Raw genomic sequence first — 14,404 nt, 5'->3', positions numbered from 1 at the left:
TAAGCAGTAGTATTCTGGTTGTCTATGGTGAAACAAAGATATGATAGAGTGGGTTTGTTTTCTTGTTAATTCAACATAAAGCATCTTGAAAGGCTATAGCAAGTATTTCAAGCCTAAACTGAATCACAGAGTTGAACAGCTATAGGAAAACATGCGTAGCTTCTGCACTAAAGCCTTTCAGCTACTTTATATTGCTCTTGAGCTAAATGCAAATGTGTATTACTAAATGAAAAAACAAAATGGATATGGAGATGTATACAGCATAAGCGCCTTCCACAAAAAATGTTACTGATTCATTAATTTATTCAAAATAGCCACTCACAAAAGAAGCACAAAGCAAAACCTTTATACTTGTGAAATGAGTTGATATTTCATATACAAAATAATTTCCACATAATTCCATATAATTTTATTTTATATAGAAATAGGTCATTATTACAACAGCTGTACAATACACTACTTTTATTTAATAATTACATAAAATCTTTCTTAGAAACATATCAACATAAAACATACAAAAAAGCGAAAAGTGCATTTTTTCAAAGGAAAATTAAATCCTAATTGTTATCATGAAAGAGATATGTAACAGTTTGCAGCATCCCCAGTCAATGGGCCAAAACACAGTGCATATTCCTCAGATTCTTGCTGTGAATGGGCTGTTTCATTTGCAGAGGGGCCCCACTTCATACGATCAAAAGCCTGACTAGAATTCGGGAGCTGTGCTGTATGATTGTGCTTATATTTTAACATCTCCTTTGCAGTCACCATTCTCAAAGGTAATAGGAAACAGTCCAGTGTTTTTTATTTCTCATTATAAAGAGTAGGGAAGGTAAACTGCTTAATACTTTTAGGTTTCAGGGTGTAAGTCAAGGGGGATGGATTGTAGAGCATCTTCTAACAATGACCGGGCTATCCGCTCCGTTGGATGTGCTAGTTTGGCCACCAGAATAAGGAAACAAACTTCTCTTTACAGAAAGTGCCTAGGTTATGTTTTGTGTGCAGTTGTGCAAAATAATAATAATAATCATAATAAAAATAATCTCTTGTTCTCTCCTCAATAGACCTTTGACCCAGTGCTTTTCATATGTAAAAGAAGAATTGGTTTCAACTGAATGCCAAGTACCTCAGGTGTCTGTCCACGGGTTTTTGGAGCCAGCGGTGTGCTTTCACAATGCTCTTCTGTAAAGAATCTTCTCCTGATGCCCACTGAAGAGTGAGGGAGTTTGCACAGGACAGCGTTCATTTTATTTTTCTTCAGCTCATATGAAAGCACGTAGCAGATTAATGAAAGAGTGCAAACAGAATCCTGCACCATTCCTATTGCACTGTCTGTTGCAGCTGGCACTCCGTGGTCGGCTTCCATCATGGAACTTGGAAATGCTTGTGCAAAAGCCAAATCCATCCATACATCATTTCTTCTCCTGTCCCATGCACCCATTGGTTAAAGCTAATCATGCACTGATTGTGCTAGTGGGACTCCTATCGTAGCGGCTGTGGTAAATTTGATGAGTCTGACAAGCTATTGGTTCGTCTGGGGGCAAGCTGTTGCTGCGGTGGCTGCTGGGACTGAGTCTGATGGTATCCCATGCTACTCTGTTGTTGCGAGTAGGAGGGCAGGAGCAAAGAATCTGGCTGCTCATTGTGCAAAGAACTTGGTGTCTGCACCTACAAATAAAACACAGTTCACATCTATGATCTGACTTTATTACAAACTAAAACTCCCGTTTCCTAATTTGAAGGTTAGTTGAAAAAGTCCCTTGTTCACAGGCTGTTATTTCTAAGGTTAAATAATTTTCAGGCTGTGTACTTGGTGTTTGGTTAGCTTGGCTAAGAAGGCCTCATCCTGTATGATGTGAGTCAAGAGGAGTTTTGCAATTGACCTTAAGAGGAATGAAATCTGTCTGACAGCCCAGAAGTAGTTTTTCCATCAGTTCCAGTCTGCAATATGGGTCTGATCACAGGCCATTAAAATCAGTGGGTCTTTTCAGTGATTTTATCAGGTTTTGGATCAGGCTATACAGGTTCAATTGAGCTGTCTTTAAAGGTAACAGAAAGACTCCCATGAACTTCAACATGTACTATATTAGCCCAGAGAATAGTTCTTTTCTGGCTTAAACCTTTTTTTTTGTGTCACCTGGCTCTTTCAGGCATTACACTCTTATTTTGTACTTTGCTTCTTCAGGAGGCAATACAGGGAAAAATCAAAAACTCGGATTTAGTTATTTAAACAGAGATCTACCATGGGAACAGAATACCTACTCAGGTTGAAGGCCTATTTCCACTGTGGGAAGAAGTACAGTGGAGTACAGAAGTTATGAGTCCACATGGAAGAGGAAATCCACTAGTAGGCACAGTATACTGACCTAAGATTTAGAAACTGGCATTTGACTTGAGTATTTGATCAATCCACGTCTGGTTCAATCCAACTGCATTGTACAAGCATACTGATAGAAGTATTTCTTTGTTCTTTTGGCAATTTATTTAATAATAACTATAATAGTTTGTTAATCCTTATCATCTTTTAAACAAGGATCTGAGAGCATTTACAAATGTTAACTAGTTACTACTTACAACAGCTAGTACTCCTTCCATTTTGCAGGCAAGTAGATCAGGCACTGAAAAATGTCATAGATTACTCAGGAAGACTATGGCAGAGTTCGAAACAGAACCTGGGAATCTTGATGCCTCACCTCCTACCCATCACTATAAAATGCTCTGGTTCTGACTGTAGGAATTATGAAACATACTATAATAACATACTATAATTATGCAACAGATGATGGGATGTTTTATCACATCAGGTACAAGCATGGTAGTCTTTCAGGAAGCCAAAGTTTAACCAGAGAGACAGACAGATAGTGAAAATGCTAGTGTTCGTAGGATGAAGTCTGAGAAATAAGTCCTCTGTTATGAAAGCTAATAAGTCATCACTATGCTAGTACAGAAGAAAAGGAAGGTGAAAAAGCAAAACAATAGCAACAATAGCAAGGAAACTGGTAAGCCAAATGTTGACTCTGGGGCATCTAGAAGGACACCACCAAGAATAAAGAAAGTAAGAAGAAGGTTGTGTGTACTGGGAACACCAAGATTAGTATGTGTGGAAGTTCTGGGCTCGGTTTGATTACTTTCTGGCACTCAGAAGATGATAATGTAATGAGAAATCTAGAGGGATAAAATGGAGCAAGAAACACAGGTTCTTTGTAAGTATTTAATCAGCTTGGTTATCCCCATAAACTCCATTTTTTTGGCCTGTATTTCCTGAAGAAGCAAAATGCAAATGCTTGTAACTAGAAATACTGTGTGAATGTGATCATTAATAAATATTGTAACATTTCTACCTAATGTGTAGTAGGTATTGAAATAACTGCACAACTGCTATTGGGTTTTGGATTTAATACAGGAATTTTAGCTGAAGTACTGATGTTGTTATTCACATTCTAACACTGGCTGCCATTGAAATCCTTTGCCTGACATGCATCTAAAAATACTACATGAAGTGAGTTGATGTTTATAAACGGTTATTTCTGTACTCTTCCACTCCACTCAGTGGATGTTGCCGATCTCAGTTAAGTGTAGAATTTGGCTTACAAGCTCTATTTTGGGTCTTTTCCCCCCCATGCACTTTACCATTATACACAAAATTCTGACACCTCTTAAGATGTCTGTGGGAATTGGACCTGAGAGTAACAGCTGTATTTATTTAAAGCCTTTTCAAAATCTTAAAACTGTATGGGGATAACCAAACTGATGAAACTAATAACTAAACTCTGCCTTTTCAAGCTTAGTACTTAACATTATGGTGAGAACATGCATATATAAAAACAATACATTCCTATGTGGCATATCTACTTCTTGCAAGTATATATTTTCTAACTGTATTGGCACAAGTGTATTGGCTTATCCCTGTTAGTAGAGTAGCACTTAGGTGGCTAAATTCTGTTTTGAGCAGAGTCTCAACAACTACATTGCCATCCAAATTCCAACTTCAGAAACTTTGTTGCAGGACACGATAGCATACAAGAGTGAAAAAAAGAAAACCTGAATGTTCATTTCTGATTTTACGTGGAAGGTACTGGCAGTCAGAAAAACAATCTTTTGATATCTAAGCTAAGAAATATTTATAGAATCAATGGGAGACTAATATGTAAACCCCCGCAAGTGCGGTTTTCTGACACTAAGACACTAAAGGCCCTTTCAATACACTTCGGGTTAATACTGTAGAATAGTTTTTAACATACTCTGATAGCGCTAGCTGCTACACTGATCCATTTGAAAGGCTCTCATAATATTAAAAGTGCTGAATCCATTTCCTTAATACTTGTGTGTAAGACAATGGGCTGGTCCCATTTGACCTTCTCAAAATGCTGTGTTCCTTACTACTTTTCACAGTACTGTTGCATTCATATATTTTGCGTCTTATCTCTTCTATTTCACCCTACCTGAAGGTAGCGTTGCTGCTGATGCTGTTGATGCTGGAGTTGCATAGGTTGCAGAGAGGATGGCTGAGAAGGCTGCGTTGCAGAGAACCCTTGGTGTAATATTGCTTGTCCCATCAATACTATTGGCGAGCCGCTGCTGGAAGTCTGTACTTCCAGATTTTGAAACATTTGTTGGTTTTGAGAGTATCTAAATAAAAGAAGTGAAGAATAAACAGCTTTCAGTTAAGTTTCCAAGAAAGATGTTCTGGCAGGATACAGGATCATCCTTACTCTCAATAAAGCCCCTTGGGACCTTTAATGACTAGGACCTCAGTTTCACTTAAAAGACAATGTGTCTGTTCCCCACCACACCTTGCGGGTGCACTGGCTAATGACTGAAACAGAGGTTAGAATGTCATATAATGAAATATCTACTTAAATCCTTGCAGTTCCTTGGTTTTCCATAGGCATCTCCAATTCTGCTGGGGTCATCTTAAAGCACCAGTTCTCAACCTCTGGTCCACAGGTCAGATCCAGCCCATGAAGACATATCACCCAGCCCACGGGGCTCCCCATGATCTGGAAATTTGGCAGCTGGGTAGTGGTAGCAGTGTTAATTGCTGCTTCCCTATTGTCAAATTTCTGGACCTGAGTGGAGCCTTGTGGGCCAGATAACATGGTCCTGTGTTGGTCCTGCACCAGCACCAGCACATTGCTAGGCTGGCACTCAGGGTCAGTCTATGGCCTGATTGGGCATGCAGGGTTGTGCCAGCACACAGCTGGATCCACATCAGTACACAGAGTCAGACCAGCCATGGGGTCAGGCTGACAAGAAGCTACATCTGGCACACAGGGCCAGGCAGTATACTGGACTGACCAGTATAACCCCATGTGGCAACCTCACATGGGATCTGGCCTGTGCACTAACCCCATGCCACTTATCCAGCCCATGGGGGCAGGAAGTTTGAGCACCACGCCCTTAAAGCAAGGTAACTGGAATGGTCCAGAGGAGAAGGGAAGGGTTAGAAACAAGACTGTGACTCAAGCATCACATCTCTGTTCCCAGTCTGCTCCTGGGCAGTACTCCTGTGCCCTTCTCTTTTTTCAGGCTTGTTGTAAAAGGACAAGAGAGCTGTTACTAACCAAGCCTAACTTTGCTTATCTTCTAAAAGCTAATGAGATTACTGAGGTCAATAGAGGGTGCAGACAGAAGTGCAGCTCCCCACTGTAACTGAGAATGATTTATAAGCAGCATTCTGAGTTGCAATGATCCCCTGGAAAAAACAGAAGTTCACTGTTGGTTCCAGAAGGGAGAGGAATCTAGCTGCTGACTACCTGCCTGCAGCCAGTTTCCCCTACCAATGGTCCCTGCTCCCTCCCAGCATGTCTCTGTTTAAGAATGGAAGGGGGGAAAGGAAGCAGACGGAGCTGGTTGTAGGTGTTCCCCAGCCAGTGCTGGAGGGTGGGGCAGGTGAATTAATGCCCCCCACCCCCCCAACCTGGCAACTGGATTATGCATGCTAGATTCAATAGTAATAACACTTTTTCTTTTTTGGGCCAACTCACCCACCCCACCCTCCAGCAAAGTCTGAAAACATCTCAGACTGAACTCCCTCTGCTCTCTTTCCCCACTCCCATTCTGAAAACAGCTCAACGTTGGCAGGCAACACAGACAGAAGTTACAGAAGATGCTGTGTTTTGAAACGTCTTCATCTGCAATGAGGGTTCAGATTTTCACCTGATTGTTCATTTTTGAAGCTGTCTGCAGTCGTATGTTTGTGATTGGTCACAGAGATAGGCAGCTTTCTGTGTCCAGATCAGGTAAAAATTGTCACTTCTGTCTGTACGCAGAGTTACACTGGTGTCACGCTAGAGCAGTGGTTCTCAACCTCATTAGACTCGAGGCACCTCTTGGAAAATGCCAGCTCTCAGCTTTCACTCACTGACTACAGAAAAATAATAAAGCAATTATTCTGCTGCAGAGAACTCAGCAAGACCACAACTGTGCAGAATGGTTTTGATGCTATAGATTCCTATTTGAAATTTCTGTGTTTATCTTGTGAATCATGTAAGTGTTTGCATACTCGACAGCACTAATGTTGTCCAGAAGCCCGCAGCACATTGAAAAGGATTTCATAGAACCCAGGGTGCCATGGCACTCTAAACTGAGAATCACTGCACTAGAGTGAGAGATCGAGCCCTCAATTTCCAGCAGGTCAGCACTGAAACAGAGGTCAAATGCTTAATACGTTTTCTTTTTCACTAAGCTTTGGTGGATCAGAAACATCATTGATGTAAGTAGTGTGACAGAGAAATAAAAAAGGGTCTTTTTTCATCATTTGTCTAAACCCCACTGGCACATTCTATTTCTCATAGTAGCAATTTTATATAGTGAACTGGCCAAGTACAGCAAGGTTGGCATTGAGAGTCAGCATCAGCACACTAACAGCATTTTTACATGTGTGCGTGCTGCAGCGCTGGGTGGTTTGAAAAGTGCCTGGTGCTGCAACGCTTGTAGTTGTGTAAGTGGTGAAATGCATGCCAGTGCTGAGAAAATGGCGGCAGCATGCTTTTGAACTAAAACACCTCAAAGGTACTTTAGTTCAAAAGCTCACTGCTGCAATTTTCTGTGCACTGACGTGCATTTTGCCGCTTATACAACTGCAAGCGGCAGATCTCTGGCACGTCACGGGACAAAAAGGTATGTGTATAAATGCCTGAGCACACTACTGATGTTTACTAACACTAGTAGATTTCTATCTTCAAGGTCAGCTCCCTTCAAAATCACTATGGTGCTTTATTTTTCAGTAACATACTTAGCCTGGGATCCAGCTGCACTGACATCTGAAGAATGTCTTGCATTACAGGAACCAGGCATCATTGGTTGAATAGGCTGACTGAGCAACAGTCTTGCACATGGAAAAGAGGAGAAATGATATTACTCTAACAAAACAATGAACAAATGGCATATTCTGAAGAAGGATAAATGGTTTTGAGGGTGGGGAACAAGACACAAGTCAGAAGACCCGGAGTCACTTTCTGGCTCGGCATTCCCTGGGGCCACTGATTTTAGCTTATACTTTCATGCTCTACACAGGCTAAAAATTCAGGAGCTCCTACCCATGTTCCATACATGTGCTCCTGATCCCACCCAGGCTGATCTCACCTGAGATTACTATGCCTTTGCCCAGAGGCAAACAAAGGTCCACTCCTAACTTTATACTGCACCAGTACTGACATCACACCAAAGAGGCTAAGCAATTGTCAATTAACCACACAGGATTCAAGATGCCCCCCATGTTGCTTGCATTCATATGGAAATACAACACAAGAATATAGTGACAGGAGTAACATCATTCATACCAAAATTCAAGCCGTTACCTCCTTGCTCTTGCTTATCAGTAGTATACTTGCTCTTGCTTATCAGTAGTATACTTTCTGCCAGCCTGGTAACGTTAGGCTTCTGCTCTGGGGAAGGCTTTGAATAGAGCTGTGTCTAGCACGGCTTCCACATATGCTAATTGTCTCCTGAGATCTGGGGAAATTTATCATGAACCCTGCTGACTCTGACACTGATCTTCTCTAAGCTTTGATACATGTCAGAGTGTTGTCCTTGATCAATCATCCAAGTTGGGAAATCGAAGCTATTTCAGCACAAGATATCTCAGCACTGCTAGGAATCCCACATACAGGCCAGACAGACATATCAGGCAATTGGATCATGTATGCTAGAATCAAAATTAATCATTTGCATGTCTGGGACTGTCAGAAGTAATTGCTTAGAAAATGAAATTCTTGTGCCTGAACTGTATTGTTAGGTACAGCCCAAGCAAGGGATAGGGTAAAAGATGCTTTACCTAGAACTAGCCTAGCAGGCTGGGTGCCTCAAAGACACCCTTCAAAGGATGGCACAATGTCATCCTTTCTTCTCTCTTGCCCAGGGAAAGGAACGATTTCTACTGTTTCATAGATTCATGGCTATTAGGGTCAGAAGGGACCTCAATACATCATCGAGTCTGATCTCCTGCATAGGCAGGAAAGTGTGATGGGTTCAGATGACCCCAGCCAGATGCCTATCCAACCTCCTCTTGAAGACCCCCAGGACAGGGGAGAGCACCACCTCTCTTGGGAGCCTATTCCAGGTTTTGGCCACTCTAACTGTGAAGAAGTTCTTCCTAATGTCCAGTCTAAATCTGCTCTCTGCTAGCTTATGGCCATGATTTCTTGTAACTCCCAGGGGCGCCTTGGTGAGTAGAGCCTCACCAATTCCCTTCTGCACCCCCATGATGAATTTATAGGCAGCCACAAGATCGCCTCTCAACCTTCTCTTGCGGAAGCTGAAGAGGTCCAGGTGCCCTAGTCTTTCCTCGTAGGGCTTGGCCTGCAAGCCCTTAACCATATGAGTGGCCCTTCTCTGGACCCTCTGTAGGTTATCCACATACCTCTTAAAGTGTGGTGCCCAAAATTGGGCACAGTACTCCAACTGCGGTCTGACCAGTGCCCGATAGAGGGAAAGTATCACCTCCTTGGTTCTGTTTGTCATGCATCTGCTGATGCATGATAAAGTGCAGTTAGCTGGACTACCAGTAGTCTTAGAGGCAGACAAGCTTCTTTGGGTAAATCCAGTATCTTTTGTTAGACCAACTCAAATACTTGGAAACATTCTTCTTTGCAATTATTTGAGCTGGTCTAATAAAAGGTATCAGATTTACCCAAAGAACCCTGTCTGCCTATGTCCTTAGACCAACAACGCTACAACCTACCCCTCCATGTCTCAGTGGTACACAGCCTGCTGGAGCTACTACTCCCAGGGTACAGTAGATAATATCCTATCCCTTGCTCAGGGCTGTGCCTAAAAATACATTTTTAGAAGGAAGGGATTTGTATTACTACTCACCCTCACTCTACAGCATGAACACACACCCTAAATCATGGGCTAGGCCAAATGGCCTATTGGTTTGTTTAATCTGCTTTTTTTATAAAGCTTTGGTTTATATAAGTCATAATGAAAGTACCTCTCACTTCCCATTGCCTTAGTGCTCCAAATCCCAACCTGTGTTGCCCAGGTGCAAATGCACAGCTCTGGCTTCAAGACAAAATCATTCAGTTAGTTAAAAAGCATTTACCTTAGTTGTCGATCATGGCTGAAATCTGGACTGGCGTGACACGGACTGCTATCCTGGGCTACAGCAGCAGGTGGAGCCATGTTCACAGCCTGTGAGAGCAATGCAGAGGTGCTGAATTGTGAAGCTAAGCCACTGGATGAATGACTGCTGCTTTGTCCCATCTGCACGCTTCGAATTGACTTCTGACCCTAGAAAAGAATTTTAATGAACTTTTAAAATGTAAATCTAAACACCAATGATAACTGTTTTTGGACATTTAGGGACAGACCATGGTCTGAATGCAATTGCGTAGGAAAATGACAGGAAGCAAAGGGAAAATGGGCGAGAAAACATAGGTGGTAATCTCTGACCAGTTTTTAGAGAAAAAAATTTAAAATATAGTTTTGTCTTGTAAGAAAAGTATCACCTTAATGATTAAATCTTGGGTGTGTCTGTACATGTGGGAGGTAGTTGCTAGACACTTTGTAATATTTTGTAATCCATTATACCTTTCTTGTACGGCATTGCACCCTTTTTATTTTACTTGCCTGCAGAGTACTTGACTCTGAAGTCAATGTATATGAAAACAAAGCAGGCCCTTTAATTCTGTGGAGCAGTTTTGGAGATAAAGATGACTCTAAGGAGCCAGAAAGGCAGTTAGAAGATATATACCAGTTATATAGCAGTTACAACCCTTGTCATAAAAAATCATAAATTGTGATAAACCTTATTAAGTGTAAGTTTTTTAAAAACTATTTACAATACACAGTAACATTTTACTTGAAAAGGGTGACTCGTCTGAAGATAAGGCCGTAAGTATGTTGTTCACTGAACTGCAAGATCAGGCTAGCAAGAATCAGCGATGAATGTTGTAAAGGGAAGTGTGCTGAGTTGTGTCAAAATAGGAAAAATGGAAATACTCCAAAAAATCTGTGAAAAGGAAAACAAATCTGTGCTGAGCATAGTCACAGCTTCACTGCCTTCAATGGTTAATACTTAGAGCTGAACTTTACTTCTCTGTGCTGGAGTCAGTTACATTTGTGAACTGGAGATCTCAGTTCAGTTTCTTTTGTGCAAGTCCCACATACTATTGATACACCAACACTACTGGAAATATATCAGCTGTGTTGGCAACCTGTGGCCAGAACTGCATGGGCACACAGAGCAAATATTCTCAAGGTGAGTGCTGAGGCACATTTTTGAGAGAGTGTTGGGAAAGATGGACTGCTGTCCAGGCTCCCAGTCTGACATCTTTCATGAACAATTAAAGGAAAACAAGTAATTTACAGTTCCTAACACATGCTCTATTCTGTTCTAAAGATGAAACATCTGGCTGCATAATGTTCTGCTTTAGCTCTTAAAAAAAAAGAAAGCAAGACAGTTCTTAATGTTGAAAACCTGTGGGAAGAAGCCTTTGTTCAAGAAGAAAGAAAGATGAAAAGGGACCCACATTTTATTTATAGCAGTGACGTGGTTTTTTATGTGATCATTCAGTAGTGATTTAGTACATTCGTGCTACATGTATTTCATTCAAATAAAATGTTTACCTGGCTTGATATCACACTCCCCTCTCTTAGGATTTGCTGGCTTGCTGTTTGAGACGACGTCATTTGCCCTTGAAGTTGAGGACTGGGGAGAAGCTGCTGCTGAGAGATGACCCCTGACCTTGGCTGTAACTGCTGAGGATCTGGCTGCTGTGCATTGCTAAAGCTCAGGGTTACTGTTGGCTGCTGTAAGAACATCTGGAGAAAAAAGAAAAAGTGTTATTTTTTCCCCAAAACTTTACATACATTCTTAAGACATCACATTCTATAGCAGAGATCCATTTCTGAATTAATTACTATCCTGCAAAAGTTAACTGGAAACTATATGCCCTTTGTAAGATACATTTTTTTGTGCAGGCTCTGTTCTATTTTTCAAGTGTATTTATGGTTTCTGAAATGTGTCCTGAAAGTTGATGTTCTGTCTCTATGCAGACAGCAGCAGTTCAAAGTGCACTAAGGAGCAAGTGCTAGGGATGGGAGAATAACTTCATACATCTCCTTTTGCTCCTTGGCTAAGGCTGCATTAAAATTTGTTCCTGATGGTTCAGCACCCTATATGATTCTCTTCCTGAATCTTTTTAACTGTGTCACAGCCAGGAACCAACTCCCAGCATTGTGTTCTACTTATCACTCTACTGTGATTTAACTTCCAGGCAGATAACCATCATCTATTCTTCCTGGCTATGATATGAGAAGCACTTAACACCATGCAAGAAATCTAACAGGCCCTCTACTTAATGCTTCTATGAATGATTTAAGGTCAATTATTGTATTACAGTTTCTTCCATTTCTGGGAGGTCTTTCTCTGTAAGCTATGTCACTCTGTTATAGTGATACAAAGAAAACACTCAATATTTTTGAACAATACATTATTAATGCTACCCGTCTTTTTAGTGTTTAAAATCCAGTTCATAGAGCAAGATGCCACACTACAGGCTATGCAGTTGTACTTACCAGGCAGCTGAAGGCAGTCTTCATAGAATCATAGAAAATGAGGGTTGGAAGGGACCTTGGAAGGTCATCTAGTCCAACCCCCTGCTCAAAAGGAGGACCATCCTCATCTATATCATCCCAGCCAGGCCTTAGTTTACCCAGATCTTAAAAACCTCCAAAGATGGAGAGTCCACAACCTCTCTGAGTAACCTGTTCCCTGTCTTGAGTTAGATTTGGATTTTATACCAGTTTTATGCTTGTGTAACACCATTTGCTTACACACAGGGTGCCATGATTAAAGTGAGGTTAGGATCACATATAGTGTTTAACCTTATGGGGCCCACCATCTCTGCAGTATGCTTAGTAATATACAATGCTTGTAAGTTATATATATAACTTATATACAATATACAATATACAATGCTTGTTACTGTTATATTAACAAATCCCCGATCAAGTCTTCTATAATTTTTTTTGGACAGACTTCTGCAACCCACTGGACATGATAAACTGTCTCTCCTCTGTGTAATAATGTTTTTGCCCACCATATCTGCACATATTTAGCTATTTTTTAAATACTAAAACATGTTTAAAAGTTTAGAACTATTTGGATCTTTCTCTATTGGGGATAAAAAAGTTCTACTCCCTGGCTGCCTAAGCATACCAAGCTGCAGCCTAGAGGTAGAGTCAAATTATAAACCCATGTATTAAAAAACAAGAAGCACTGACTAGAAATGCTGATGGCTCTGAAAGGAATAATGCTAGTGGTATTTTCCCCCCTGTAGGATTACACTATCTTAACAAAGTGTGTAATAAATGGAAGGACCAAGTAATGAAGCTATGCGTGGTAATAGCAGGTCTGAGTCTAGCTCAGTGTTTTCTTTTTTATAACACTTCATTGAATTTGTAGCCATTAGTCATCAGAAAGACAGATGGTCTTGCAAATTCTGCCAGGCAAAAAGGTCTTATTATTAATAAATCAAAGATGGTCATTACAAAAATTAATTTACCTAATGATTTTATCTACTTGGAAGATGAAGCCTTAAAAATGGCTAATACATTTACTTATCTGTGTAGGCATTAGTCATAATGGTGGTGACTGCATGTGATGTAAGGTTCAAACTCTGTAAAAGCAAGTATTTAAAAAAAAACAACCCTCTATAAGGTATGGAAGTCTAGTCTGATAAGCAGGAATGCCAAACTTAAGATATTTAGAAGCAGCATCATAAGCATCCTCCCTATATGGAGCAGAATGCTGGAACAATAGTAAGCACAGCCAATGCAAACTGAACAGCTTTCAAAAGATATCAATACACAATTCATTTTCGTAAAATGGAATAAATAATGAAGAGGTCTGACAGCTGGCAGAACCGTCTCCAACAAAAAAGGGGCAGAGAAGAAAGGGACATATTTGGGCTGTCTTAAGAATGCCTGGTGGTGGGCTATCTACGAAAGTATTTCTTTGACAACCTCAGGGCAAAACACTGCGGGCACATCGGCACTGTCTTGGACAGTGCTCAGTAGAGCAACTATAGAAACATGCCCCACCCTCACGCTTTTTAAGCACACCTGGGCCTACGGACCCTCCAGAAGTGCAGGTGAAGATGCAATGGGATCTCATGCATGATCTGCACAATTGTGCTTCCTGCTGTGTCACACATGCATGGCAGGAGGAGTGACTGTGGGATTGCGCATCAGATCCCATTGCCCTTATTGCTGATGGGATCCCGGGCTCCCCCTACACCAGCAGGTAACAAGCTCCCACAGCTGAGGGGGCTCCCAGCTGTGGGTACACCCTTGGGAGCCAGGATCAGCTGACCCAGGTTTCTCAGCATGGTGCTCCCCTCCAGCTGGGAGCTCTGATCAGCTGATGGGGCTGTCAGCCACAGGAGCACGCTAGACTACATGTTCAATTAGTGGTGTGATAGAAACCATTTTTTGTGGAATAACTTTGTAGCTTATTCCTCATTGTATCACACCATTAATTGATTGAATGTGTAACTGGGTCCCAACTTAAGATGTGATTAACTGGTTAATGACATCTTCAGTGTAATGTGTGGCAGGGGCCTAGGAGTCCTCGGCAAATAGCATCTCCATTGCACTTCTTTTGCACAAAGCGTGTGGAGAGCAGGAGTGAGAGGGTAGGGCTTGTTTTCATGATGACACTTCTGAGCACTGCCCAGCACAGTGCAGACATACCCTGATAGCCTGCCCTAGAGGTGTACACTGTGGTATAGTATTACACTGGCTGAAGCAGCATTATTATTGTATTTATTTGATTCCAAGACATTTTCTTCTGATTCATCCTGGGGAAGATGAAACCTCATCTTAGCTTGCAGTACTTGCAGGGAGTGCTAGCTCAGGGCTGATTCCCTGGTTGCTCTCAAGCTCCCTGCTGAGCCAG

At 41.4% G+C, this 14,404-nt stretch overlaps 1 protein-coding gene across 2 annotated transcripts in view; it reads right to left on the bottom strand.

Moving 5' to 3' along the window:
* Window positions 1–285: 285 nt before the first annotated feature.
* NPAS2 (neuronal PAS domain protein 2) overlaps window positions 286–14,404 on the bottom strand; it is an 83,489-nt gene continuing 69,370 nt past the window's right edge. For both annotated transcript variants that reach the window (XM_019529519.1, XM_019529520.1), the window contains 5 exons: window positions 11,071–11,265; window positions 9,545–9,732; window positions 7,235–7,327; window positions 4,440–4,626; window positions 286–1,665 (listed from right to left, as the gene is read on the bottom strand). In XM_019529519.1, the coding sequence (XP_019385064.1) occupies window positions 1,480–1,665; window positions 4,440–4,626; window positions 7,235–7,327; window positions 9,545–9,732; window positions 11,071–11,265 (849 nt within the window). In that variant the 3' untranslated portion in view covers window positions 286–1,479. The remainder of the gene's footprint in view (window positions 1,666–4,439; window positions 4,627–7,234; window positions 7,328–9,544; window positions 9,733–11,070; window positions 11,266–14,404) is intronic.

The sequence above is a fragment of the Crocodylus porosus genome, unplaced genomic scaffold, assembly GCF_001723895.1.
Source record: "Crocodylus porosus isolate Cpor-Errol unplaced genomic scaffold, CroPor_comp1, whole genome shotgun sequence".
In the NCBI taxonomy this organism is placed as follows: domain Eukaryota; kingdom Metazoa; phylum Chordata; order Crocodylia; family Crocodylidae; genus Crocodylus; species Crocodylus porosus.
This window is presented reverse-complemented; position numbering and strand designations above follow the sequence as displayed.